Below are 27,331 nucleotides of genomic sequence, written 5' to 3'. Positions count from 1 at the left end.
TACTACTATTGATACATCCTGATGCCCCTGCCTCAGTTACTAACTCAACATCTCCTATATAGGGTAAATAAAATAATCTGGATGACAAGTCCTATCATTCCAGTTTTACACTAACCAAGCATCCAAGAGGTGGTTCTGAATAATAAGTTCCAGGATGTCAGACTAAGATATAAAAGGAATAACAATAATGGACTTTTAGAAAACTGAAACTTAAAAATAATATCTATATTAATATGAAGACGAGAACATGCTAATCAACTGCTGAGTGCTGACAAGTATAGGGGACAAAAAGGCATTTGGTCCAATGGTATGATTCTCGCTTTGGGTGGGAATGCCCCACTAGTTTTTCCCAAACTTCAAGGAAAAAAAATTTTGTATCCCATGTTTTAGAATTGAAATCGCAAATAGTTAACAGGTACAGGTAGGTCAAAAATTAAATACTGAAAGAGAAAGAAAGTTGAAAACTAAAAAAGTCGTGAAATTCATTGTTGCAAGTTCATCGTTATAATGCATAGGTTGGAACATTGTAGACAGTTTTAATATCGAGTATTCAAAATTTTGAAGTTCTGTAGAACTAGGACAACTGACTCAACAGACACTCAAAAAAAATTTGTGTGTGTCAAAAAGGCACGGCAAATGGGTTTGTTAGAAATGAAAAATTGATAGCTTTCAATATTAATCTCTTTTCAGGTGAAAGGTTTCAACTCTCTCTAGAAGGAAGAAGTCGAAAGATCTTTAACAAACTTTAGCATATGTCAAAGGCAGGAAATGCATCAAGTATGAGAAGATCCTCAGATGAGATAGTAAAATATGCTCAGAAGAACGCTGCAGAATGAACTGACTTAAACTCTTAAAAATAGAAGTTATTAATGATAGTCTTCATTTAGTAAGAAGATTCAGAGTTAGGTTTTAAAAGAGTTCTTTCACAAAATTACGGATAAACTGAAGCCATAATAGGTCAGATATATTATTCTTGGAAGGCTTATGGTTTGCAGTAATACTCCATATTCAACTAACGTATTGCAATATAGTTAATTTTGCCATTGCAGCCCAATGGCCAAGACAAGTCAATTAGCAAAACAATAGTAGTGAAACAAAAGAAGCAAATAGCCTATCAAATAATTCTGAGTGATGAATTTAATTTCGAACTCCAAAAGTCTTGCTTGAATCCCAACACACAATTAACTACAAATTTAGTTTCAGGAAATATATATATATATATATATATATATATATATATATATATATATATATATATATTATATTAACATCTTAAAACATATACCAACAGTTTAGAGAAGATATGAAATAAGATAAAAGCCAGTATCCATTCTACTGTATTATATGTAGTCCTAAAAAAGCATCTAGAGAATTAACTCTATGGGAAAAAAGGTAGCAAAGCTAAAGCTTGGTTGGAATCTTGGAAGTGAGAATAGCTAATTAGACATATAAATTTTTAAATCCCAATGACATATAAATTCAAAACTGAGAACATCAAGTGAAATACAACCTGAAAAATGGTAAATAAATTTGAGCATTTCCCCCTTCCCCCTTATTTTTTACTACCTTCATCCCTTTCTGTCCGCTATAATAAATTTTGCAGAATCCAAATTGAGTCAGGTTAAGGTTTAAAACTTACAACTGCAGAAACAGTAGATACTGACAATAAGGTAATTCAGTGATTTATCCAAATATAGCCCAGTCCAAGATAGATTGTATAGAGAGCCGACGATAAGGTAATTTCATAAGGCTAAGGAAGAAAGTAGGATTATTGTTATTTTGGGCGCTAGAGGTTCCAAGTTTGATTCTATGAATGCCCATTAATATTGGAACTTTCTAACTTCATATTCTGATATTTTTCTAAATAATATGTTAAGATACAGCCTAACAATAATACTCAAGAACAACAAAGAACACTAAAAGATAATTTCAAATTGCAATATCTAAAGAAGTTACGATATAGCGGAGCCTTCAGAGGCATACTCTCCTAAATTCCCCAAAGGAAATCCCACAAAATTGTTCACACCTAGCTCTCAACTCACTCCCTTTATTTATAACTAAAAGCTCTAACAAACTTACAACCTATATACAAGTATGCCCCTTCCAATAACCTACTAATAGTCCACCAATAATCCCACTTTCTTCCTAGCCAGGGATCTTCTGAATCCAACTAGACTAATAAGAATGAAAAATGAAAATAAACCAGCATTCTTGTCAATATAAGTTACAACAATGGGGCTACTGAATTAACAGCTCATTCACCAAATGTTTGCCTAACCTAGTCGCCTCCTTGCATTGAATCAACACTTCTCCTTCTAGGAGTTCAATGAAAAATAAGAATAGAAATATATCATCTGAATCCAAAAACATATATATATATAGAGAGAGAGAGAGAGTGACAGGCTGAGTATCCTAACATTGTACAAGTACTCAAATGTTCCATCACTATCAACCACGAGCCAAGCAAACAATAACATTTCCTTGAAGCATTGAAACGTACACAAATACACGCTCGATGATCTTACTATAATTTTTTACACATCGATGCATTAAGTTCTAAACCGTAACATCGTCTATATATTGCCATATATAGTAGATGGAAAGCCGATCGTTAAATTTGAACATATAGAAGTAAAATGCAAACTAAGGAAAAGCAAGCCAAGAATTCATCTAGCAGTGTATTCTAAACTTCCCTAAAATTCATCAACCAAAATGCACAATTATTATCTTCAACAAAATCAATAAACAGAACAAAAAAAAACGAAAACTAAAACAGAAGTTAATCTGCCAAACCGATTGCATTCAGGAAAAACAAATACATCGAAGAAGAAGAAGCTACAAAATAAACCGCAAAAGAGAAAAAAAAAACAAAAAATCAGCAATTAATTTCAGGTGTGCTTTTAATTTCTAACCTCTAAATACACCTCGTATCATCTTCCACCATCGATTAGCAGTTCCATACGTACTGACAGAGAGAAAATGAATAAGCTAAGAATCTCCAGCCGAAATGGCAGCATTCCGTATCTCGCATCAAGAATCATAGCAGACGTTCCAAGTTCAAGAAAAAGCAACTAGACTAAATAGAGAAAAGAAAGGCGGCAAATGAAATTGCAGCATGAGTTAAAACATATGAATTCACATCTAACGCCCCAAACACATACAAAGCAAGTAGACAAAATACAGAAAAGAAAGGCATAAGCTAAACAGTTCAAACAGCAAGCGATCTCGTTTGTGCTATAAATTTCTAAGTTGCCAACCTTGAGTGATACACGCCGAATGAGCTTTCGCCATTGCAGTAGCGATTTATGCAGTTCGAAATGAACTGATTAACTTCGATCGATAGAAAGAAGAAGAAGAAGAAGAAGAAGAAGAAGAAGAAGAAGAAGAAGAAGAAATGTCCGCAGAAATCATGAGTTAGTGACAATTTTCCGTCGTATTGGAATTTGAAGCGGAAAATGTTTTCACTCGGGGGCGCGCGTTTTTCTAAAATGTAATTATGAGTTTATATAAAGAAAAGAAGTTGGTCGACATGTGGTGCGTGGCGGGAAATGTTCCACACCGGCTTCTTCCATATTTCGAGAAGAGGGTGTCCATATTTTCTTCAATAATTTCCTAATATAATTTGATATTAATACAAGATTGAATTCATGTTTTATTATATTCTTTTTACAAATATTTATGGACTTTGATACCACTTCTTTAGTCTATATTGACACGACTTTTTTAGTACAGCAATTTTAGAGATGAAAGATTGAACTTTCTTATTTTATCGTAGAAAATCATGCTAATTACCACTGAACCAAGTTCTAAATTTGATATATATTAATTTAAAATATTATTTTAATTTTTATACTTTTAAAATTTGTTCTTGTAATTTAAAATGTATAATATCAATTATATTCAATAAATTTTAAATATATATATATATACACACACAACACATTAGCATTTTCACCTTCAATTATGAAAACAATATAGTCAACAAAACACAAAATTGTTTACTATGAAATTTATTGTTTTGGGAAAATTATTTTAAAGGCAACAATGTTGAAAATATTTATAAATACAGTAAAATTTTATTTATTTTTTATTAAAGTTCATAGAAAGTAAAATTCTATTATATTTATAAATAAGTTAAAATTAAACAAATATCCCTTTTCATAAATATTACATTTGAAAGACTAAATTTAAGATGTCTATTACAAATAGAAAGTAAAATTTTGCCATAACCACATAAACTATAATTTCACATTAGCAAGTAAGCTAATTTAAACGAATATCAAAACTCGTGAGCCAAAATAGCATTTGAACCATTAAATTTTTAGATCGAACTTCCATGTATGTAAGACCTAGACTTGCCACAAGATAGGGTAAAGGAGAAGATGAGCAGCCTATTTTCGAGTTGATCTTGGAGTGTCTACATCAATCATCTTCAACCCAAATGGTTTCTTTCTACAACATAAATGCTATAAAATAGAAACCAAGAGACCTTTGAAAATCTAATGTAGCGGTAAAATATCAATGTATCAAAATCAAATCTAATCCAGACAGAGGTTGCCTGAGTGAGACAATATGGTTCAACACTCGACCAAATAAAACGTTGTGGTGTGTGCTAACGGAGAGGAGAGAGGGATTTTCAACACATTAGTCCAAGTAACAGATAGAATCATACACAAAGGGAAAAATGTTTAGATGACAATCCACATAGTCAAATGGAAGTTATAGCAACAATCAAAATCAAGCTCTGTTTTCCCTCCTTTTTTTTTTCCTTCCAACAAGAGAATCACAGCCCTCATCAAATACAAATCTAAACCAATGTACATAATAGGTATGTGCGAAGGTATAAACACAGCAACAGGACAGGGAAGTTGGATATTCATATATCAGCAAAAGCTCAGATGGACAAGAACAACCGACATATTTGCCAACTAGAAACATGCCTCTTACAATTAAACGTTGGAAGCGGAGATTGCAGCCACTGCAGCTTAGTTTTTCGACTTTGAATGCTTTACGAGCCAATCAATGACCGTATCGATATTGGTTGAGTTCTTGCAGGAAATCATATAGCAACAGACTTCTCTATCAGTGATAGACTTGAGTCCCCTGCAATGTGAAGAGGCATCTTTAAAAATCAGAGGAACTGCCTAAAGAATTTCTTACGAACACAGACGTTAAGACATTTTACTTTTTTTTACATGTTCAGTCATGGAGGTTGATATTGAGATGGAGATCATGCAACGTCATTGCAGAACAATTCCTTATTATTATTAGCTCAAGATTTAAAAGTTTAAACTTACATTCGTTCTGTGAGATCCGACTTCGACAGAGCTCCTTGTTTGTCAATCTTGTTACCCAATACCAGCAATGGAATTCCATTAAGTGAAGGCTTACTCAACAAGTCATGAAGCTCACTTCTTGAAACAGACAAGTTCTCGTAATCAGCGGCATCCACAACATAACTGCAAAACAAGAAGTCAGTAGCAGTGACTGTTTAAAAAAAAAAATAGAGTGAGCAACAAATCGAGCATTTGATTGATTTATTTATATTTAAAGGACACCTTAAACCTTTAGCATTGGACATCAAAATTTTCAGAAACTTTGCTAAAGCTATATGAGTTGAAGAAACAAAATTCTATACATGGTTGGAAAGGGCAGAAGAAAGTTAGGTGGATTAAGACAAGGCAATATCTAGTGCCAAAATATGGACCTCGTAACTAAAGCAGCAACCTCAAGTCACAACTAGTTATAGTCGGGCAAGAAAGGTTTAAGCAGAAACCTAGCAAAGAAAAGAAATCTTCCCTGTGAACAAAAGAACAAGCATCATAGAACCACTGCAGGTACTTTAACTACAGTAACGGAATACTGCAAAGTATATTAGCAATCGTCGCGTATAAAGTATGGAAGTATAGGTAACATACACAATGGCAGAAACTGCACGACAATATCTTTCCCACATGCTACGGAATCTTGGTTGGCCTCCAAGATCCCAAAGCTTTATTGTTACATTTCCTTTTGTCACCTTCTTCATGTTAAATCCTACCTGCAGATGAAAGTAGGCTTTGAGTAGAACTGTAGAAACAAGGTATGGTACAAAACTAGATAACAGAGCAAATCAAAATTGGTTCCAATACAGAAGAACTGATGCAATTAAACATCAAGAGGTAATAACGGACCGTTGGGATCATATCTTCACTGTATCCACCCGTCTGCAAATTACATCCAAGAAGAGAAAATAGGCCTTAGCAGTAGCCAATATTAGGTCGTAAATAACCAATAATAAGTATTTAGCATATGATTAGGTAGTACACTTACTGCAATAACATTTACAAGTGATGTTTTTCCAGCATTCTGAAGCCCAATCAGAGATAATTCCATCTCTTGCTTGAAAAAGAGGCTGCAATAAGAAAAATATGATAAAATGCGTCTTAACCCAAAAGAGTGTGCATCACATGAAGAATCAAAAGGACCATAAATCATCTCTTGGTTTATTGTGCTTGGGGGTCGTGCTAATTTATTAGCAGAAACAATAGATTAAAGCTTACCACCCTTATCCTTAAAATCTCATTTAATCAAATTGTTTGTCATAATCAACGGAAAGTAAATAAATAAACACCACAATTCAATTCTTCCTTCTCATTAAAGAAATTACTTCCTAAATTTCTAATCAACATGAATGAAAATACCATCATTGCAAAAGCAATTTGACCAGTTTATTCATTGTTCTAAAACGCAGCCGCCAAATTAACTACAATTTCTTTGAGGTCGTAATCAAAACTAAACAAGTAGGCCCCTAACACCTGAACGTTATATCAATTAGAAATTTAGAATAGTAAAGAAACAACCATAACCACTAGATGAAACAACTTAAATCTTGACTGCAGAAAACCATGGTAAATAGGAATACCACCAAACCATCCTAATTATCGCATTGAAAATAGAAAACATAATCCTCATCTCCCTAATTCTCCATGTTATTGAAGAAGTATAACAAGGCATATGGTAATCAAAACCAATCCAAACGACACAAAACAACTCCGAACACCACAGCACAAATTGCTTTTTGAATATTAAACTTTAAAGCTCTCAAAAATTCTAAAAAAATCGACAAAGTAAACGCCCATCATTGTTTAATTCATCAAACCATCAGTTTCGGAATACACTAGACGATAATTAACAGCTATCATCCAATTTAACCAAAATAACTTGCGCCCCCGCCCCCGCCCCCGCCCTCGCCCATGTATAATCTTAAATTCCATACAACGGAGACGTTTCATTAGAAACCAGTGGAGAAACTTTCCATTTCAATCATCTAATTTTCAGAAGAAGAAAAAAACCTCCAAAAAAGAAATAGATAAATAAAGCTCCTCTCCTACATTAGCCAATCCGAATCGAATATTATCGTTTGTATAATTGTCAGAGGAACAAACCAACAGATGATTCAACAATAAAACAAGATACAACAGTCAATCGAAAGAAGAAGCAAGAAGAAGGAAGGAAGTCATACCTTCGAAGCCAATTGAGAAACGCTTCCCACAAACCCATCGTGAACCAGAATGCTCAATAAACAAAAACGAAAAACTTCTTCTTCTTCTTCTTCTTCTTCTTCTTCTTCTTCTTCTTCTTCTTCAGCTTCAGCTCCTTCTTCTTCTTCTTCCTGTTCCTTTATTCTAGGGTTTCGATCAACAAGAGAAAATCAATGCGGGAAAGCTTCGCCTTTCTTCCGCTTCTTCGCTGTAGATCAGAAAGGCAATTTCGCCATTCTCCTTTTCAAGCTCAAATAGAGAGAGAGAGAGAGAGAGAGAGCGAAAAAGAAAGAAAGGCGATGGATGAATTTCGAATTATAATGGGGGAATGGTTTATTTTGGAAAGACCACGCGCCTATTGGAGAGAGTGGTTACCGTCAGCCATTTGTATTGGCTTTTGCAAATACGAAGCGTGTTGTAATTGGTGCGTTATTTATACGCGCTCCCGTTGAGAATAGAATGGTTTTCCATTTGAGGTTGGTCGAAAAACGACGCAGTTTTAAAAGCTTAAAAATGACAAAATACAGATGGATGGTGTTGAATGGCATGAAGTTAAAAGTTTTTAATTGTTAAATGTGAGGTTGTAGTGTGGGCTTCCATATAGATCATAATTTGTCAACCTACATAGATCAATCATTGGCTTTTATCAAACCATATATTTTCGTGGCCTAGTCCAAATAAGAAGTGAATAATTTCTATTTGAAGTAAATTATTTTATCTAAAAAAAAATAGTAAACACGGTATCATATTGTAAATAGTATTTAGCGCAGTAAGAAGTTGTTCTTATAACATTACATAGTCATTGTCTCAAGCTATCCTCTAAGTTCTAATTTTTAAAATCATGAGAACTAACCATCTCTTTTCAAATATTAAGAACTAAATTTGCAATTAGCGTCGTGAAAACATAGAAGATTGAGATTTTTTTTTTTAATATGTTGCAAATATATGGGATTGATATTCCATGGGTATCTTTTAGGCAAGTCAACTACTTTGTGATACTTTGATATCTCACATGATTGGTAGTTTGTCAATGAAGGATCCATATTCTAATTATTCTCACATGATTTGTAATTTACAAATGAAGAATGGTTTTGTTTATTTAGCTAACCATGGGCTGAGAAGAGTCATCCTAATTAAGTAGTAAAGCAATATTTCATCAAATCTTACTTATGGATCTATTAATGTTAATAATTATGGTTTTCTGTTAGATAAATGAAGGACGGTTGTAAGTATAACAATTAGATCCAAAGTATCAGTAGATATAACACAAAACTAAAGAAATTATTAGTATAGTCAAATTTAGATCTAACTTTTATGAGTCTATAGTGATAAAACGCTATTGCTAGTATGGTTAGTATTGTAGGAGTTTGTTAGTAATAGAATCTATCACTAATATATTTTGATATATTTGTAATCATTTAAAACTATATTATTACAGTGGTTATATAAGTGACGTTGATAGAAACTGATAGAAATCCATCGGTGTGATAAAATATAAAATTTTGTTATATTTGTAAATATCGTTAATAATTTTCTTTCGAAGTGTGGTTTGAATTTTGAAAATATCTCGAAGAAACAATAACAAAAACAAACAAGAAAGGTGTGTTTAAGATAATTTTCAAAAATCGAATAGTCGATGAATTCGAATCTTGCTTGGTTATCAATTTGTTTTGAAACTTAGATTATAAACACAATTTCAACCTATAATTTTCTTGTTTTTATTACCTATTTGTATCTTCAACATAGCAACCAAACCAAATTCTAAGGCAATAAACCCTTAAAATTTAAACATGATTTTATGGAGGATGAAAAGCTTACCAACAAACCGACTCAAAGACAAAAACAACAACAGATATCATTGGATAATCTATCTAAATTTTGTCTAATTTTTTTCCTTTTACCTTATACTATAATGCTTTGGATTAGATTGTTATATTTGCTATTGCATCTCTATCAAGAAGGTTAGCAAACGCCAAACAAGAACGTTTTAGTCGGATTGAACAGGTTAGAAATCAATTAGGATTGAAAGTTAATTTCACCTTTGATTTTCACTTTTCATCAAACCAATAGTAGATTACATCAACCACTCATCAAAATGAGAGAAAAAAGAAATCAAGTGAAGCTAACTTGACTTGGAACTTTGTTACAAGCCAAGAGCTGTCTATACCTGTATCAAAGCTGTATAATTACACCCTAATTTTATTCACCATGAGTATTCAAAAAACCAATTAGCTGTAGTGAGAGCAATTAACTAACCTTGAGAACAAGCATAAAATTAATGCCCAAATGATCAGACTTCAACTTGAATAAGCAAAGGTGATTGTTGTTCTGATTCACCTTCAGATCCAGGAAGAACACTAAACTTCTGAGCATTGATGGAAGATTCGGTGACAGACGGGTGCAAGATTTTCATTTCATATTCTCCATGGAAAAGTGAGGTTTCAAAGAAGCCATTAGAATCTGTTGTTGCTGTGATTGAGCCTTTGATTCCCCACTCTTTTAACAATTTGTCTACCACATCACCAGTTGGTAAGTTGTTGAAATTGTTGTCTGTCAAACACATTCGATAACATCCCCATGGTGCCCATGCTGACCAAATCACAATTCCATTCACTTTTGGATGAGAAAATCCCTCTCTTAGAACTTGCTCCAAGTCATATGCCTGTTTTTATCCATACAAAAACCAAGAACATCATTTTGTATCACCATGTGAAGCTTAGAAAATTCTTGGCTTAATTGATTATGAGATCCATTCACAAACAATTGGGTTCCCCCAGGACGTAGACGTTTTCCTTTTCTTTTCTTTTTTCTTTGAACGTCTTATATGTTGAATTCTGACAAATTGAGATAGTTTGCAATAGATAGGAAGAAGCTTCAATTCTACAAGCTAATCAGTATGAATGCGATTGCTAAACTACTTCTAATCTCAACTTTAAATTCCAAAGTTGAATGATATTTATATTTGGTTTTATTCAGAAACGTTGTGAATTTTAAAATAACTGTTGGTCAAAGTACTGTTGAAAAACCGGTTGCTGTTATATGAAGTGAACGTGGAAAAGTAGACTACAATAGAAACTTTTAGGAGTAAGTTAGAAGAGGTAACATATTCTTTGACATGACAATCTCAACAGCTAGAATCAACTAGATTTTGTAAGAAGTGATTTCAAACAATTAATTAAGTTTGAAACTGATTTTAAAATAGTTAAAATCACTTTTATCATTTGAAAATGTTTTCATTCAAAAAGAATTTTAATTAAAAGAGTGAGTCATTTTGAATGATTAAAAGTATAGTCGGAGTGATTTTAAACATGACAAAAGTGATTTCAACAATTTCAAAATCAATCTCAACCATGCGCCAAAAACATTTAAGATTTTCTTCTACCCACTTTTCAACCGCAAAGAATCAATCCCTTCGACAGAATAGAAGTTCCCGCAAGTTAATAGTTTACATGTTGGACTTTTAAGACGATGCATTATAGCAATCCTCACCCAAAAGTAAAGTTAATGGATTCGAGTATGGTTGATCCTGTATATGAATTTCAATAGTCCTAATCATTGACCAACTCCATTAAATTAAACTATCCCTCGACCAAAGCACAAGATATTGTTGCAATATATTTGGTTTTGGTAAGACGAGACATATATGAACAAGACAAACTAATGATTCTAGATGTGATTTATTACGTATCCTACAATGATTTTTTTATTCAAAACTCAGATAAACTCAACAGCTAGTGGGCAGAAGAAACATGAATTTGTTCGAGTAAGATATCAAGAAGAGTACCTGATTACCCGAGTTAGAAACATCAACTTCGGTGAGCCAAATCGGAACTCCAGCAGAACCAAGCGTATCAATGGCTGATCTCATATAAGCAAGATTAGGAGAAGGACCGAAATGCGATTCCAGTCCAATCGCAAATCTGGCGTCACTATTACCCGGAAACTTTCTTATAGCATCCAATTTCTGAAGATACCTAGCTGGAGAAGAGGCCGCATCGCCACTAGACTCGATGGTATTAAACTCATTCAGAAACAACGGAATCGATTGATCGGCTTTCATCGCCCAATTATAGAACAAACCAGAAGCAGGCCACCCTAATTTGCTCTCGAAAAAATTAAAATGGAGATTCTCATTCTCCACATCCCAAGCAATCACTTGGCCTCGATACTTAGACATGACCGAATCGAGTCTCCGTCGAGCGGCACGGTAGAGATCTGTGTTCGAAAGCGATTTCACCCAACCTTGTACGTACTGTGGGTCGTTCCAAAAGACATTGTGGCCACGGACGGCGATGTTATGTTGTTTGGTGAAGTAGATCATGGCGTCAGAGACGGAGTAATCGACATGGCCTCGGGTTTGCTCGTTGCTGTACCATTTCATTTCGTTCTCGAAAGTGGTGGTGGTGAAGCGGGAAAGGAACCAGTTCTGATAAGGGAAATTGTTGAGAATGTTGCGGTTGATGGCGCAGCCGACTGGGAAACCTGGCCGCCATTGTCCTAGAGAAATCGTTACATTGGGAAGAGGATAGCCTTCTTTGTTGAGCACTTGGATTTTCACTGTCCTCTTTCGGTACTGCCCAACCCAATCACATTTTCAAAACTTAGGCTTTATATAGTTAGCGCCAAATAATTTAGGAAAGAGAATAGTTTTAAAATTCTAAACCAAATTTAAATCCTTCTTTTTACTCTAAAAAAAATCATATTCAAAATTAAATTGATATTATAATTGAAAATTAGCCGTAATTAAAAATAAACTTTTATGGATATAAAAAGTAAGGGTTTTTTAAAAGTATAATTGAAAATTAGCACATCGTAACTAAAAATAAATTTTTATGAATATAAAAAGTAAAGATTTTCTAAAAATATAAAAAAATCAATAAACTATTTATGACCAACAAAATTACTAAAAGATAAAATTCATTATATTTTATTTGTTTAAAATATTCTATTTTTTATATTTTCAATTTCATTTTTTATTATTTTGAGTTTTTTTTTTTTTTTAATTCAGGTTTACTTTGAAAAATGCATAACTGATAGAAAGAAAAATAATAAATTGCAAAAATTATTTATAAACGTAATTGTATTTATATCTTCAAACTTTCAATAGTAAAATTTATGATCTCAAGTTTGTACAAATGTTAAAATTGGATAATTATAACAATTATTTTAATTCGAGAGGTCAATTTTTATTATATGATATATCAATTTAATTCAAATTTAACATCGTAGAAATTTGAGGTTGAATTTGTGTGTTTGTTGTAAGTATATTTCTAATAAAATTACAATTAAATATATATTGTGAAGCTAATTGATGTACCTTCTCAATGGCTTGGTCCTGATGAGCTCTCCATTGTTCTTGAGTGAATGGTTGCAATGAGACACTATCCATCCATATTTCCACATTAGTATTGTTGCTCTGGACAAATTTTAATTAAAATTAAGATCCATATATTATGAGTATTAAATCCAACATTAATTACTATAAAGTTTTCTTTTAAAACAGTTGATTTATAACTGTAATGTAACACACATATGTATATGTTACATTTTGACTTCAAACTTTGTATTAATACCATCTTATTTAATAGATTTATGAAATTTAAAAATTTTAAAGATAGATTTACGAACTAAATTATTATTAAGTTAGAAAAAGATGAAGATGAAAAAATATTGCTTTGAAGTGTTTTACGTTTTATTACCTCAAAGTAGAGCTCAACCGGACCGGGTTCAGTGACGGTGAGGCCGCCCTTAAAGAAGGACCAGCAATTTGATTGGGCCGTTGTAGCTGCCACGTGTTCGTAACCTCTTTTTGTTTTTATAACCGCTGCTACGTCAGCTTTTCCCTCGTTAACTTGTACCCAAGCTGCAAATTAAGTAAATACCCATTTAATTTAGGGGTTTTTTTTTAAAATATAAAAAATTAAGAAGCAATTTATCTTCGACAAACGAAAACTACTAGAAGACAAAATCTATTACATTTGATGGTTGTATGAAGTGTAAATATTTTGTTAAATATTCTATTTTTTTATAATTTTACTTTTAATTTACAAGTTTCTTAAAAAAAATTACAATATAGAGGTGGCGGGGAGATTCAACCATACAATTCCATCCTAATAAAAAGCAATGAAATTTCTAGTATTAGGATGTCTTCTTCCTCCATTGTTGGTCACCATAACAAATATTAAGAATACGATCACACATAATAAATATTTAATAAATCATTTATTGACGTGTAAAATAATAAATTGAGATAATATATTATTTTTTTCAATTGAGTCAATATAATAATTTAAATTATAGTAAGAAGAAAATTAAGGGGTTTTCAAGAATAATTAAAAAATACAAACCATTTATAATTAAAAAAAAAAATCACTCACTTTATCATGTAAATAGTTTTAATTTTTCTATAATTAATGGAATAATTTGATATAACTATAAAATAATAAAAAACTATAAGCCTAAATTTAAAATCATAAAATGAATCGAGGGGAAAAGGAACATAATACCTGAAAAGGTATAGATGATGTTTGAATGCAAGTGAAGAGTTTGAGAGAGAGTATCATAAGAATGGTTTCTTGTATGAGCCACTATGAATACATTGCCATTTGATTCTTCTCTATGCTCGATTTTCGCACTACCAAATGGAAACCATCCTTTCAATCCATCGTTCAATTCTGGATTCTCAATTATCCCTCCCTTGTATTGAGCGCTTTCTGGCTTTACCAAACACTGTCCAAAAAAAATTACGAAATAATGTTCGCCGTTTGGAATTATTTTATAAATTTTTTTAAACGAGAAATCAATATTTAACTATGAGTATATGTTACGTTATAATAATTCAAAATTTAATTATACCTCAGTATTAGCTGAGTAGTCATATGTCATTGCATTTGTCCCCAAGCCTACAAGATGGAAAGAAAAATAAAATTTATATTATTTTTTGGTTTCATTCGGTCATCCAATACAAATTACGATAGATGTTTTAAATAATAAAATTGTTGAAAATGTTTACAAATATAAGATTGGTGATAAACTTTGGTAGATGGGCATTAATAGACATCATGCATATCATTGTCTTTCGGGAATAGTCGTTAGTAAAAAAATTTTATATTATAAATAATTTGACCTATTTTGCTATATTTGAAAACATCCATTTAAATTACATCAATACTTACCTCTACCAATTTATATAGCTCAATTTCATGCTTTGATACCATATACACGTTTGATCCACATTATATCTATATATGGCTAATTGTTGTTGGAAATTATAAAAAATTTAACCGTAAAACTAGGGGTTTTTTAAAAAATAAAAAAAAAAATTAGACAAACTATTTACACTCATATAACAAAACTACTAAAAAACAAAAATTAACCGTAAAACCTATATAATATAATTTATGGTATATAAACTATATATATACTCAACAGAAATAAAATAAAAACAATAAAAATAAGAAGTAAGAAATTAAATAATTAATTAAAAGCATAAAGAGACAAACCTGAAGCAACAAGAAGAGCGCAGACAATGAGAGCCACGTTTGTTATCATCGCCATGCCCATTTCTCTCTTCTATTTTTTCTTCAACAAATCAGAGAAGAAGAAGAAGAAGAAGAAGAAGAAGAAAAAGAAGAGAAGAGAAAGAGGGGATTGGAAAATTAAGGAAATTTTTTTTTAAGAGATTATCATAAATTGAAACAATTAAAGAGTATTATTTTTGTAAAGATTATAAATAAGGGAAAGAAAATAAAAGGAAAAAGGAATGAAATTTTGCATGGGGGACAGATAGGTTTATATGATGTATATATATATACGATGAGAAAGAGGTCGGGCAGTTATGGAAAAGGTTATGGGAATTTTCTATGTTTTTAATTAATATTTGGATCTTTTGGTATTTATAACTCGAAATAAATGGTTGTTTTTGGTCTTTTTATTATTTTTTCCCCATCCGTATTTATGTTTGTGTCTTCGTATTTATAAATAGAAATAGTTTTTGGTCAAACTTTCTGTTTTTATTTATTTATTATTTATTGATTGATTTATGCAATCAAACTAATTCTAATCTGTCTTTAAAACAACGAAGGTTTTCAGATCCCCTCTTTTTAATATAATTGTAAGTATTATCTACAAAGTTTAATAAATATATTACCCATAAATATAACAAAAATCTAAAATATTTACTATTAGATATCGCGATTGATTAGGTCTCGGACCATTTCGATGCAATTAAGGTTTAAAATCGAATAACTAAAAGTAAAAATCTTTCATCTCGAAGTAATGTTTGCTCGAGATCGAATAAAATAAAGGTTATCTTGGTGCAATTAAGACTTGAGATAGAATAACTAAGGACAAAAGTCTTTCAACCCAGGGCATCTAGGGCAATGTATGTCCGATATCATGTATCAAAATCTACATGATCGTGTATAACGCACGTAAGGTCAATTTTATTGTGTGTTGACTAGGGTAATTGTATTTTACATTGTGGGCATGTGGGTTTTTTCCGTTTTCATAATTGTTTTATACAGTGTAATATTTTGACAGTTTGTTATATTTTTTAAAAAACTCATTTTTTATTGATAAAAAATACATACTGGAAATATAGAATTTTCTTTAATAAAAAAGAATAAAATTGAGTGAAAATGATCGCTATGTTTGATTATTATTTTAAAATCTAATATACGGTCACAAAAGAACATAAAATTCCATAAATTTTTGTACCTCTTGATTATTGATTCAAATATATAGTCATGAAATTGTTTAACAAAAAAAATTTAAACATACCCTTAATTTACAATTTAAATTTCTCATTAATTGCATAATAATGTACTTTTGTAGGGACTAAGGGTAGGTTACAACCAAAATTGAAAATTTAATTAAAAACAACATTAGGTAATTAATGTTCGAAATGTTTAATAGTTAAATAAATTTTAAACCGAAAATTTAACCTTTCCAATTTCCTCAAATCCTCATGAATTCTCAATATTAGTAATTATTATATTTATTATTGAATTGGAATGTTTTGATTTTCAAAATTAATATTTTTGTTTTCATAACTTTTAATTTCGAGTTGACATTTGAAACTTTCTCTTTTAGGTGTAATTTTTATTTAGTAAAATTTCATCTGTCAATCTTATTTAAATGGGTTGTAAATGGACAATTTTGCCAGTTTCATTAACATGCCATTGTCAATTAAATCTAATATACATAGTTTGCAATTTGAATAAAAAATACTTATATAAAAATGGGTATGACAAATTAGAAAATTTTCCTTTTTCTTTAAATAATATCAGAGGAATTATTGAAATAAAGGACATTTTCAAAAACAAAAAAATTTAAAATTAGTGTTAGAGAATTTTGTTATATTTTATAAATAATTTTATTTTATTGCAATTTATAATATTTTTTTTATTTTAAAATTGATAAAATTTTTATAATCAAATCAATGCAAAAAATATACTTTAAATTTACTATATTTTGTAAATAATTTTATTTTATTGAGATTTATAATAATTTGTTTAAAAAACTTATAGTATATTATTTTTATATAGAAACGAATAAGAGAAATTTAAAAAAAAACCTTTTTCTTTAGATAATATCAGAGGAATTATTGAAATAAAGGACATTTTCAAAAAAAAAAAAATTAAAATGAGTGTTATAGAATTTTGTTATATTTTATAAATAATTTTATTTTATTGCGATTTATAATAATTTTATTTTATTTTAAAAATGATAAATTTTTATAATCAAAACAATGTAAAAAATATACTTTAAATTTATTATATTTTGTAAATAATTTTATTTTATTGAGATTTATAATAATTTGTTTAAAAAACTTATAGTATATTATTTTTATATAGAAACGAATAAGAGAAATTTAAAAAAAAACCTTTTTCTTTAGATAATATCAGAGGAATTATTGAAATAAAGGACATTTTCAAAAACAAAAAAAAAATTAAAATTAGTGTTATAGAATTTTGTTATATTTTATAAATAATTTTATTTTATTGCGATTTATAATAATTTTATTTTATTTTAAAAATGATAAATTTTTATAATCAAAACAATGTAAAAAATATACTTTAAATTTATTATATTTTGTAAATAATTTTATTTTATCGAGATTTATAATAATTTTTTTAAAAAATAGATTTTTTTCTATATTATTTTTATATAGAAACGAATAAGAGAAATTTTTTAAAAAATATAAAAAAATTCACAAACTATTTGTAATCAAATCAATATAAAATATACACTTTAAATTTATTATGTTATGTCACACTTGGAAAATTAAAAAGAGGTATTATGAAATACCTTGTAAATGATATATGTTGAATATATTCTTTTTCTTTTTTCTTCCTTCGTACCTAGTAAGCTTCGAACTCATGAACCAAAGGGTCATACCAAATTATAGTGCAACCCTTAGGCCATCAAGCTGCGAAACCGTTTGGTAATGTGCCTAACAAATTTTATTTAATATATTCTTTTCTTTTTTTTTCTCCTAAAGTTCTCAAATTTCAAATATATGACTTTGGCTTGGAACTTAATTTAAAATTATTGTAACTTTTAAAATAAGATGAAAAACAGAAAATATGTTTTCAAATAGTACCGAACAAAAAAATAATAATAATAATGTGATCGAGAAATTTTATCGTTTTTCTTTATTGCTGGGAAATTGAATTAGATGACAAAGAAAAAAAAAGCTAATAACATCTTTTTTTTTTTTTTTACATATTATAAGCTCAACATCGTAGCCGGTCCATGATAGTTTAATTAAACAGCAACGGTTCTTTCCTCATAGGTGTGGGGTCCACTTTCTTTTATGTAATCCAACACAATTTATAACAAGTCATTAGATATATTTGCTATTTTTGTAATTTAGAAAATGCAATGATTTAAATTTGATGTTATATATTTATCGTCTAAATTTAATTAAAAAAATGTATCTCGTTTTCTCGCATGGTTTTTTAATAAATTATTAATATAGTAAAAAGGTATTTTAAATACCTTACAAATAAGAGTGATTAATTAATGGCTTTTGTTTTCTTTTCTTCTTCGTTACCTAATAGGAATCGAAGCCACGACCTAAGGGTTAAGTTAAATTATAAGTCAACCCTCCACGCCATGAAGCTACGGAACCGTTCGGTGACGGTCCATTTTTATTTTTATTAATATCCAATATTTTGATTTATTCACATTTTTTCCTTCTATTTAAAAACTACACTATTTTGGAGGGAAAGAAAATTCCAAATTTTGAAAAACCCTCAATTTCTTTTTGAAATTTATTTTGGAAAACAAAGATTTTTATGAAAAGCATAAACAAATTCGTATTTTTAATTGTATTTGAAGAAATAGTTTGTTTCGATTTAAAAATTAAAATTTGTGTTAGGTCGTGGAATTGTAAATGTGTCTCGATCTTTTAAAACAAAATCTAAAATAAAAAAGAAAAACGAATTATTGTTTTTTAAGATAGGTTTTTTCGAGTGTTGTTTTAGGAAATTGTTTTAAGAAACATAAATACCAAACGCATTTTTTTATTTATTAATTTTTGTTTTTGAGAACATGAAAATGAATCGCATATTAAATGAGTCTAAATCTCTTGACAATCCTTTGGTTAAATCACACTTATATTTATGAAATTAAGATGCTTTATTTTGAAAGATCTTTTCAAATATAACTACCGACGAATTTAGCATAGGCCTAAGGGGCTCGAGCCCCCCTAAACTTTATCGTCTTTATATAATATACATAAAGAAAACTACATAATTATTAATATTTATCATTAGTTTAGTGGTTACTCTGACTATTAGCCCATTTTCACCTGAGTTCAAATTCTATTTATGTATTTTATTTTTCATATTTTTCTTTTAACCCCGTCAATATATTTTCTAGATTCACCACTGAATACAACTTTGTGTGTAGGATTTGAACGTTGAACCTCTTGTTTTTGGAAACTTTTCGATGTCATTTTGATCAATATACTTTAAAGTATGACAATTTTAATCTCTATATTTTAATGAATCATAAATTGAGTTATCTAATATAATGTTAATTTAAGTGTTTTTTTTGTTATCTATGTCATTTTTATTACTCGAATAATTGTAAAAACTAGTAAAGTGGACAAAATTTTCAAGCTTTATGAAAAATCAAGTGTGGTATATACTTTGTCATAAAGTGTAAATAATCTATTCTTTTATTATTATTCTAAAAAGTTATGATTGATTAAAAATACAAACAATGAAACTAAACCGTTAAAAATAGATAAACTAATACGAAACAAATTTCAAAATAGAGGGATTGAAATAATATTTTAACATAGTGCTTATTAAAAGAAATATCCATAGATAGAAAAAACATCAAACTACATTAAAAAAATGTATTAATAGACTTCTACTAACCTTTTTAAGTAACAGATTTATGTTAATTACTATCACTTACATATATCGATGAATTTCTATCAGATTTTATCACTAACCGATAGTAACAACGATGGACTTGTATCGATTTTTTTTATCATCGATTGATTTTTAGAAATAATTTGACTAATATTTGTATATTAATAACCTCTACTTATGATTTTTTTTTTTATTAAAAGTAGAAGAATTGGAAAAAGAAAAAAAAAATCAATTACTGTTTTAACGAAACCTCTTTCGATAAGGCTATAAATAATTATTGGCACTTAATTTACGAACCAAATTTTATTTTTGGCGCCCAGACTTCAACGCTATAAATTTATGTTTTGCAAATCAATCAGACTTTTTTCTCATTCGTCTTCCTCAGGAAGCTTCAGTTTCGAAACCTTCAGAAAAATGGAAAACAAGGAAACCGCCGGCGATGCCGATCGTCCATGGCAGTCTTACCACACTGTCTACACCAATGCAAAAGCCGGTATTTCTTCTCTCTTTTACTTCTCACGCACTGTTGACTGTTGCTGATCTAGGGTTCTTTTTTGATTGTTTCGTTTACGGTGTCGATTAAAATCTGGAGAACTAATTTTTCTAGAGAGAATTTTCAGTAACTGGTGAGCTCTTCTGATCGTGTATATGTATATTATGCGATTGAATTTTCGATTTCGGTGTTTTTTTTTGAATTGTTTGGAGCAAACCTGTAGAAATCAGTAATTGAATAAAAATAAACGAGTATATTTTTCGATATGTTATGGCTAATGGAAGATTCAACAATAGAATTGGAGAGTAGGAACGGTTTTAACTTGTACTCAATAAATTAATGAATTGTAACTAATATATTTTGATATCTAGTAATCTTAATCCTTCTATTCTCTTTTTCTGCGTGTAAGGTATGGAAGGAGTTGACAAGGAGAGAGTACAAAGAATTGTATATGAAATGAGCAAAGGGTCAAAATATTTTGAAAACGAGGAGCGGAAAGAGGCCACCATCAGAGAAAAGATTGAGAATATGCGAGCTAGGTGTGCACAGCTTACAGCAACGGATCTTTCTCAGTATCAAAAGGTAGATTTAGATGTCAACCCCTCCTCCCACCTAGGCACATTTACATGCTTATTCATTTATTTCTTATTTTTATTCTTTACTCTCATTATGCAAACGACTCCCATTTGTTAGAGGATTGAGCTTGTAGTTAGATTTGTACTCTATAGAGAGGTTAGTTCAATTGGCCGGGAAAGGATAGACACAGGATCATTGTTTTTTACTTACCCTCCTCCTTCTCTGTATTATTATTTTGCACGAAAGATGTACAAAGACAAGTCAATGTTTACCTTGAAATAAGTTCTTGGCTGTTGAGTTTTATTTCAGTAAGACTATCTTGTTGTCTCGCTAACTTCATGGCTACCAATTAGACATTTGGTGCAGAAATGAGAACATATATATATACTCAGCTCAAAAAACATCTGTTACCTATTACACTTGGATTAAACTGGGCAGATGTCATTTCATGCAATTCCGATCGAGAACATTTTGTGGCTGCTGCAGTCTGGGCTTTTTGGTGAACTTGGATGACTTTGATTCTACCCTGTGAAGACTCATGAAACATTTAGGATTTCTTTGTGTCTTTATTCCTTGCCACAGTCATATGGAATGACAATTTAGTACTCTGAACCAAACTACACAAGTGGGTAGTGGTCCCATTCTCATGATTCGAGTCAATTTCTCCATCTCTTTTTAGGGAACTGATATTTCAGGCAAATATGTATAATTCTTTTATTTATTACTGTATGAACTTAGATTCTTATTATACCAGTTTAGTCAAGAGCATAGTTCTCTAAAGAGCAGGTTCAGATAAAAGAATTTTGGAGGTAAGAGTATAATTCTCTTATGAGCAGGTTGCAGATAAAAGAATTTTGGAGCTGGAAATTACACGTGATCTATCAAGGATATGGTTGCATGTAGATATGGATGCTTTCTATGCTGCAGTCGAAACTTTAAGCAATCCTTTGTTAAAGGGCAAGCCGATGGCTGTTGGTAGCATGTCTATGCTTTCCACTGCTAACTACGAGGTTTGCTTGTCTATATATATACACGAATTGTTGCATTGTTTAGTTGCTGGACTAGTAGCAGTAGCACTATTGTTCTAACTTGTTACTTATTCTGGATTAGGCTCGAAAGTATGGTGTTCGTGCTGCTATGCCTGGTTTTATTGCACGTAGATTATGCCCAGAGTTAATTCTTGTTCCCACAAATTTTGAAAAGTATAATTATTACAGTGATTTAACTAGAAAAGGTAAGCAATCATGCTTCAAGGAGCTACAAATGCATTTTGTAGGTTTTAGTTCTTATTCTTTGGTATTCACTTGTTTTCCTTGTTAGTATTTCATAGGTATGATCCCAACTTCTTGGCTGCTAGTCTGGATGAAGCATACCTTGATATAACTGAAGTCTGCAAAGAAAGAGGCCTTACAAGTGAAGAAGTAATGACATATTACTTTTTCACTAATATCTTTTAAATTTTTTGGTGTGTCAGCATTTAGTTGTGATCTTGTAGACAAGCCTTTAGTCAATCTGTATTGGATGGTTTTTTCTATTTTTCATTTTTTCAAAAGAAAATTTATGTCTTCTAGAGAATTCAGAATCAGCAGTAGAATGAGCTTGGTTACTGAAGTGTGAAGTTTTTACATTGAAATTGTACGTTTCCAGATAGGAAGTGCATAGTATCAAATGCAGCAGATAATCTTTTCTATAGCTGTCTTTATGGTCTACTAAAGTCTAAAGCTTCTCTTGCTATTTGGCTTATTTTTTAGATTGCTAAGGATCTTAGAACCAGTATATATGAAGAGACTGGTCTTACGTGTAGTGCTGGAGTTGCTGCCAACCGACTACTTGCCAAGGTTTCTAATTGCTCACAAGTTCTATTGAGTATATCCATCTCTTGTAGAAAAAGTATAAATTTATTATTGTTTTGGTGACTGTGAACTGCTTGCCAACATATTTGTCCTACCATATATGAAATGACAAGAATAGAAAGTACTGTATGTTATCTTATCTGTGGATGAAAACCCAATGCAAAATATTGCTCTTAGATCTTCCACTTTGCACAGAAGAATTGAATTAACACAGGATACTTGTTATTCAGGTTTGTTCTGATATTAACAAGCCAAATGGACAGTTCATTTTACCAAATGACCGAAGAGCTATTGTTACATTTATATCATCGCTACCCATAAGAAAGGTATGTGATCATTGCTTTTATGCCAAAACAGAATCCACAATGTTATTTAAAGATGTTATCAAATATGAATGAATAGATCGTTAAGAGTTCTCGTCCTAGAGTCCTATTTCAAGAATGAATTTGACAGGCTAAGCTATTATCTCAGATTGGTGGGATTGGAAAGGTCACTGAACATATCTTAAAGGATGCTTTGGGGATTAATACATGTGAGGAGATGCTACAAAAGGGTGGCCACCTCTGTGCGTTGTTTTCTCAATCCTCAGCAGGTCGGTGCTATAATATCTCTCACTGATATTATATAATGAACACATGAATACGTCAGATGTTCCATTATCTCACTGAAGATTAATTTATCTTGATGAGTTGAAGATACTTTTAGTTCTCTTTTTCCTTATCAATTGAAGATATAACTCATTATTTAAAGAAAAAATGTAAACTTATTACGAAACTACGATTTTGACCATCATCAATTATTTATTGATTGTTGTATCACTTTATACAATCTTTTAATGTTTTACCCATGCTTGCAGATTTTTTCTTATCGGTTGGGCTTGGCCTTGGGAGCACTGATACTCCACAGGTTAGATTTCGAAAGAGCATCAGCAATGAAAGAACTTTTGCAGCCACCACTGATGAAAGATTAATATTCCAAAAACTTGGTAATTGTTCCCCTTTTCTTTCTTCCTCTCTCCCTCTTTTATAAAAAGAAAAAAAAAATCGTGATTTGGGATTTGACCATGGGCGAATTTCTGGATTGCTGGATTGGCATTCTATTGAATAATTACTCTGAAGTCATATTCCAACTTTCCCCTCTGAGTCACATGAATTTTGAGTTTGATTATACTTCCCTTATGCTTGGACTTTGTCTTTACGGTTTGATGTATTTTATTTCTCACTTTTTCTTGTTATCTTTGCAAGTTTTGGTGTTTCATCAAGTAGGAACTACGTCTTTTATATCATCGCATAATCTTGTTGAATTGTTAACATAAAATTTGAGAAAACATAATGATGGAATTAGTGGGTCATGGGTGTTTTGAAATATTTTGGCCATTATTTAGAAGACTGGCAGTGGACTAGTATTGCTTGGTGACCAGGAAAATGAATCTACCATTGTCGAGTTTTTTAACTAGATCATTAGAAAGTATCCCATCAGTAATCCAAAGATTACCCGACCAGATCAGTAATCCTAGGTCACTATTGAATTTTTTTCTTTTTACCAGTTACCTTGTAAACTTCGTATAAATTGCAGCTGACCTTGCGGAGATGCTGTCAATGGACATGGAAAAAGAAGGTCTAACTGGGCGGACACTGACTCTTAAACTAAAAACTGCATCCTTTGAGGTACATTATTCGTCCTGAATCTGGTTTAAACTGTTTAGATTAGATAGTGTAGAAGAAATCTCATATGTTTAATATGTTGAGGTTTCAGTAACCCACTCATTCAGATATGTGATTTCTGTTAACTCTGCCGTCTTTCTTCCTGCAGTTGTTCATTTGATTTTACTAATCAAACTTGTTTTACAATCTACAGGTTAGAACCAGAGCTGTAACTTTGCAAAAATACATTTGCTCCAGCAGTGACATCTTGCAACATGCATCAAGGCTACTAAAGGCTGAACTGCCCGTTTCTCTAAGACTAATAGGTTAGTTCTTGATTTTACCGTATATTTTGTTTTCCTGAAAAAGAGTCGCAATCAGACAATTTAGGCTTGTTTGATAATCAGTTTGTTTTTTGTTTCCTTTCTTTTGAAAATTAAGGCTAAGGTTATAAGCACAACCATCATGGGTTGACCTAGTGGTAAAAAAGAGACCGTCTCAATATATGGCTAGTGGTAAGATGTCGAAGGATCTGAGAAGTTGTCCCGTGAGATTAATCAAGATGCACATAAGTTAGTCCAGACGTTCACAAATATTAAAAAACTAAGCTTATAAACATTGTTTCATCTTCATGTTTCTTTGTTTCATTTTCTCCCTATCAAAAAGGTTATACTTATGCCTAAGCCAAAATTTTAAAGCCTAAAACAGTAATTGCTTAAAAACTTTATTTTCATTTACAACAGGGCACCCATTTAAGAATTGTAGTCTTTCTTTTATAATCTCTAGTTGGAAATCTATTTTGTAATCACCTTTAGGTGCTTGAGGTCTCTCTTTTTCATTTATTCAATGAAATGTTTCTTCTCTTAAAAAAAAATATTTTTGTTATTGAACTTTTTTCAAGATTTCAAAATTGTTTTTAAAGAAAGTGAAGTAGACGAAATTGTTAGGAAAGAAGCATGCATGCCAACTAAAAAAGTTTATCAAATGGATCTTTAGAGTTCATTTTTCACTGGTATTGATCTCATGTTGATATCTTACAAAAGGACGTACTGTATGTCTCACATATTATGAACAATAGACGTTGAAATCCTTTGATCATGCATCTTACATCATTAAGTTTGTAAAGTTTTTTTTTACATCTCCAGGGCTGCGGATATCTCAGTTCAATGAAGATGGAGCCACTGCTGTGTTTGGTCCAACCCAAATTTCTATTACTAGATTTATTACATCAGGAGATGCTACAAGAAAGAGTACGGGTGATTGTTGCTCCTTGAATACTGATTCTAACAATCATGGTTTCATGGATGACACTGAAATTGATACCTGCATCAATGGTTATGATACTGATCCTGAAACACACCATCAAGTCAGTAATCAAAGACTTGACAACAATTTCTCAAATATGGATGACAGCAACTGTATGTCCAGCAATGTCGCTGAGAAGTCGGAGAAACTTGAGAACCTTTTGAGAAACGTCAGCGCTGATCAGGTATATATCCAGAATAAATTCTGGATTATGGATTATCATCTTCCTTTATTAATTTGGAATTAAGCTCAAAGGTAACTGAACTTCACTTTTTTGATCAAGTGTGTTTATATCCCTACTTCATCATACAAATGGCTTTTCATACATTCAAAATATATGTAGGCAAACATTTCTACTGCCATAGGAAGCACCTCAGATTCCTCAGATGCCTTAATCCCTCGAGTCTCAAGCACAGCATGTGCTTCATCAAGAAACCTTGAAGGCAATCCAAATAATAATGTGGATGATGAAAGTCAGGTCGAGGTAAGATCACCAGATAATAATGGGCAGATTTGGTGGATAGACAACTACAAATGTACAATCTGTGGTGCTGAAGTACCAGCGAGTTTCGTTGATGAAAGACAGGAGCATATAGATTTCCACATTGCGGAAAAACTTCAGGAAGAGGAATCTGGCATTCGTTCAAGAACCCTTACGCCAAGGCAAAGGTAATATACCATTCTAGATTATAGTGCTCGTAAATCTTGTTTTGCACTCTGGGATTTCGTTGAAATTATCTTTTAACCACAGCTGCTTTAATCACTTCTATTGTTGATGATTGCAAGTTATACGTCCATTAGAATATGGTGAAAAGAATCTTCAACTTGGACTCATTGAAGTAAAATTCCCATTTCTTATTGAAGCAAAATGGGGATATTTTTCAACACTGACTATTTGTGCATGATTATTGTCGAGCTAATAACATCCCCAAATATGTTTTTGTTTCTCCTATAATCATAATTATTACTATTCTTGTAATTTGCTTGTGTTTCTTACTAGTGTAAATCTAACAGAACTGCTGACAAGAACCTACTGTCTAGTCCAAGGAAGCACAAAAGGCAAAAGTCAACTCCAAAGAAAGAGGTCAAACATATTCCAATTGACTTATTCTTTGTGAAGACTAATCAGAAGTTTTAATACTATAACATTTTATCATTGTGTATATTTGTTCATACCTGTTGGACATTATCCATTATTTTTTTAGGTTAGTTCATCACTCCGTTTGTTTCATGCAGCATCATAAATTTGTAGATTATTGTACAGTAAGTATTACTCTCCGGATTGTTGATAAGAAGCTTGCTGAGTGCCTTAAAGCAATGACATTTTTTTTAGTTATGGATAACAGATAACGATTTCGTATTTTGGTTTGTTGATGCACTGATATTTAGATTTTCCAATAACCATTTTGTTTATCGTTTGTGATGATCACCATGAGTTGGATAAGTAGTGAGCAAGTGAAAATAACAAAGGTTTTAGAAGCAATAGAGTAAAATTTCTTAATAACCATGTATCAATAATTTAACATCTTATAAATTTTCTGAGCAT

General features: G+C 31.0%; 3 protein-coding genes and 1 long non-coding RNA gene across 6 annotated transcripts in view; 1 reads left to right on the top strand and 3 right to left on the bottom strand.

Moving 5' to 3' along the window:
- Positions 1-3,560, bottom strand: part of LOC103495311 (uncharacterized) — an 8,643-nt gene extending 5,083 nt beyond the window's left edge. For both annotated transcript variants that reach the window (XR_007820189.1, XR_007820188.1), the window contains exons 1-2: positions 3,258-3,560; positions 2,913-2,965 (exon numbers count right to left, since the gene is read on the bottom strand). This is a non-coding gene — a long non-coding RNA (uncharacterized LOC103495311). The remainder of the gene's footprint in view (positions 1-2,912; positions 2,966-3,257) is intronic.
- A 1,084-nt stretch (positions 3,561-4,644) lies between these two features.
- On the bottom strand, positions 4,645-7,910 carry LOC103495310 (ADP-ribosylation factor-like protein 8a). The gene is made up of 6 exons (XM_008456818.3): positions 7,505-7,910; positions 6,313-6,394; positions 6,174-6,206; positions 5,919-6,040; positions 5,298-5,459; positions 4,645-5,103 (listed from the first exon to the last, which is right to left on the bottom strand). The coding sequence occupies exons 1-6, from the start codon at positions 7,540-7,542 to the stop codon at positions 4,986-4,988; spliced, it is 555 nt and encodes a 184-aa protein (XP_008455040.1). The 5' UTR covers positions 7,543-7,910; the 3' UTR covers positions 4,645-4,985.
- A 1,653-nt stretch (positions 7,911-9,563) lies between these two features.
- On the bottom strand, positions 9,564-15,080 carry LOC103495673 (endo-1,4-beta-xylanase 5-like). Its single transcript, XM_008457300.3, has 7 exons — positions 15,026-15,080; positions 14,379-14,425; positions 14,030-14,252; positions 13,223-13,386; positions 12,841-12,939; positions 11,308-12,096; positions 9,564-10,185 (listed from the first exon to the last, which is right to left on the bottom strand). Exons 1-7 carry the CDS (start codon positions 15,078-15,080, stop codon positions 9,814-9,816), a joined length of 1,749 nt encoding a protein of 582 aa, XP_008455522.2. The 3' UTR covers positions 9,564-9,813.
- A 5,156-nt stretch (positions 15,081-20,236) lies between these two features.
- Positions 20,237-27,145, top strand: LOC103495309 (DNA polymerase kappa). 2 transcript variants are annotated; one of them, XM_008456816.3, is made up of 14 exons: positions 20,237-20,408; positions 20,818-20,990; positions 21,821-21,994; positions 22,095-22,218; positions 22,305-22,405; positions 22,736-22,822; positions 23,068-23,163; positions 23,309-23,429; positions 23,694-23,822; positions 24,413-24,504; positions 24,695-24,806; positions 25,626-25,969; positions 26,129-26,454; positions 26,800-27,145. In XM_008456816.3, the coding sequence occupies exons 1-14, from the start codon at positions 20,255-20,257 to the stop codon at positions 26,921-26,923; spliced, it is 2,157 nt and encodes a 718-aa protein (XP_008455038.2). In that variant the 5' UTR covers positions 20,237-20,254; the 3' UTR covers positions 26,924-27,145. The 2 variants fall into 2 exon arrangements, with proteins under 2 accessions (XP_008455038.2, XP_050939507.1); XM_051083550.1 differs by having other exon boundaries at positions 23,291-23,429.
- Positions 27,146-27,331: the final 186 nt, after the last annotated feature.

The sequence above is a fragment of the Cucumis melo genome, chromosome 1 (assembly GCF_025177605.1).
Source record: "Cucumis melo cultivar AY chromosome 1, USDA_Cmelo_AY_1.0, whole genome shotgun sequence".
Taxonomy (NCBI): domain Eukaryota; kingdom Viridiplantae; phylum Streptophyta; class Magnoliopsida; order Cucurbitales; family Cucurbitaceae; genus Cucumis; species Cucumis melo.
This window is presented reverse-complemented; position numbering and strand designations above follow the sequence as displayed.

Bases quoted from the DNA above. Each gene is read 5' to 3' on its own strand.
- LOC103495310 (XM_008456818.3), bottom strand. From the start codon at position 7,542: ATGGGTTTGTGGGAAGCGTTTCTCAATTGGCTTCGAAG. The intron at 6,395-7,504 runs GTATGACTTCCT...TTCTTATTGCAG, and splicing joins TTTCTCAATTGGCTTCGAAG to CCTCTTTTTCAAGCAAGAGA. The intron at 6,207-6,312 runs GTAAGTGTACTA...TGTAATTTGCAG, and splicing joins CACTTGTAAATGTTATTGCA to ACGGGTGGATACAGTGAAGA.
- LOC103495673 (XM_008457300.3), bottom strand. From the start codon at position 15,080: ATGGCGATGATAACAAACGTGGCTCTCATTGTCTGCGCTCTTCTTGTT. The intron at 14,426-15,025 runs GTTTGTCTCTTT...TCCATCTTGTAG, and splicing joins CGCTCTTCTTGTTGCTTCAG to GCTTGGGGACAAATGCAATG. The intron at 12,940-13,222 runs GTAATAAAACGT...AAATTTGTCCAG, and splicing joins CGGTTGAGCTCTACTTTGAG to AGCAACAATACTAATGTGGA.
- LOC103495309 (XM_051083550.1), top strand. From the start codon at position 20,255: ATGTTTTGCAAATCAATCAGACTTTTTTCTCATTCGTCTTCCTCAGGA. The intron at 24,807-25,625 runs GTTAGTTCTTGA...TTACATCTCCAG, and splicing joins CGTTTCTCTAAGACTAATAG to GGCTGCGGATATCTCAGTTC. The intron at 25,970-26,128 runs GTATATATCCAG...AAATATATGTAG, and splicing joins GAAACGTCAGCGCTGATCAG to GCAAACATTTCTACTGCCAT.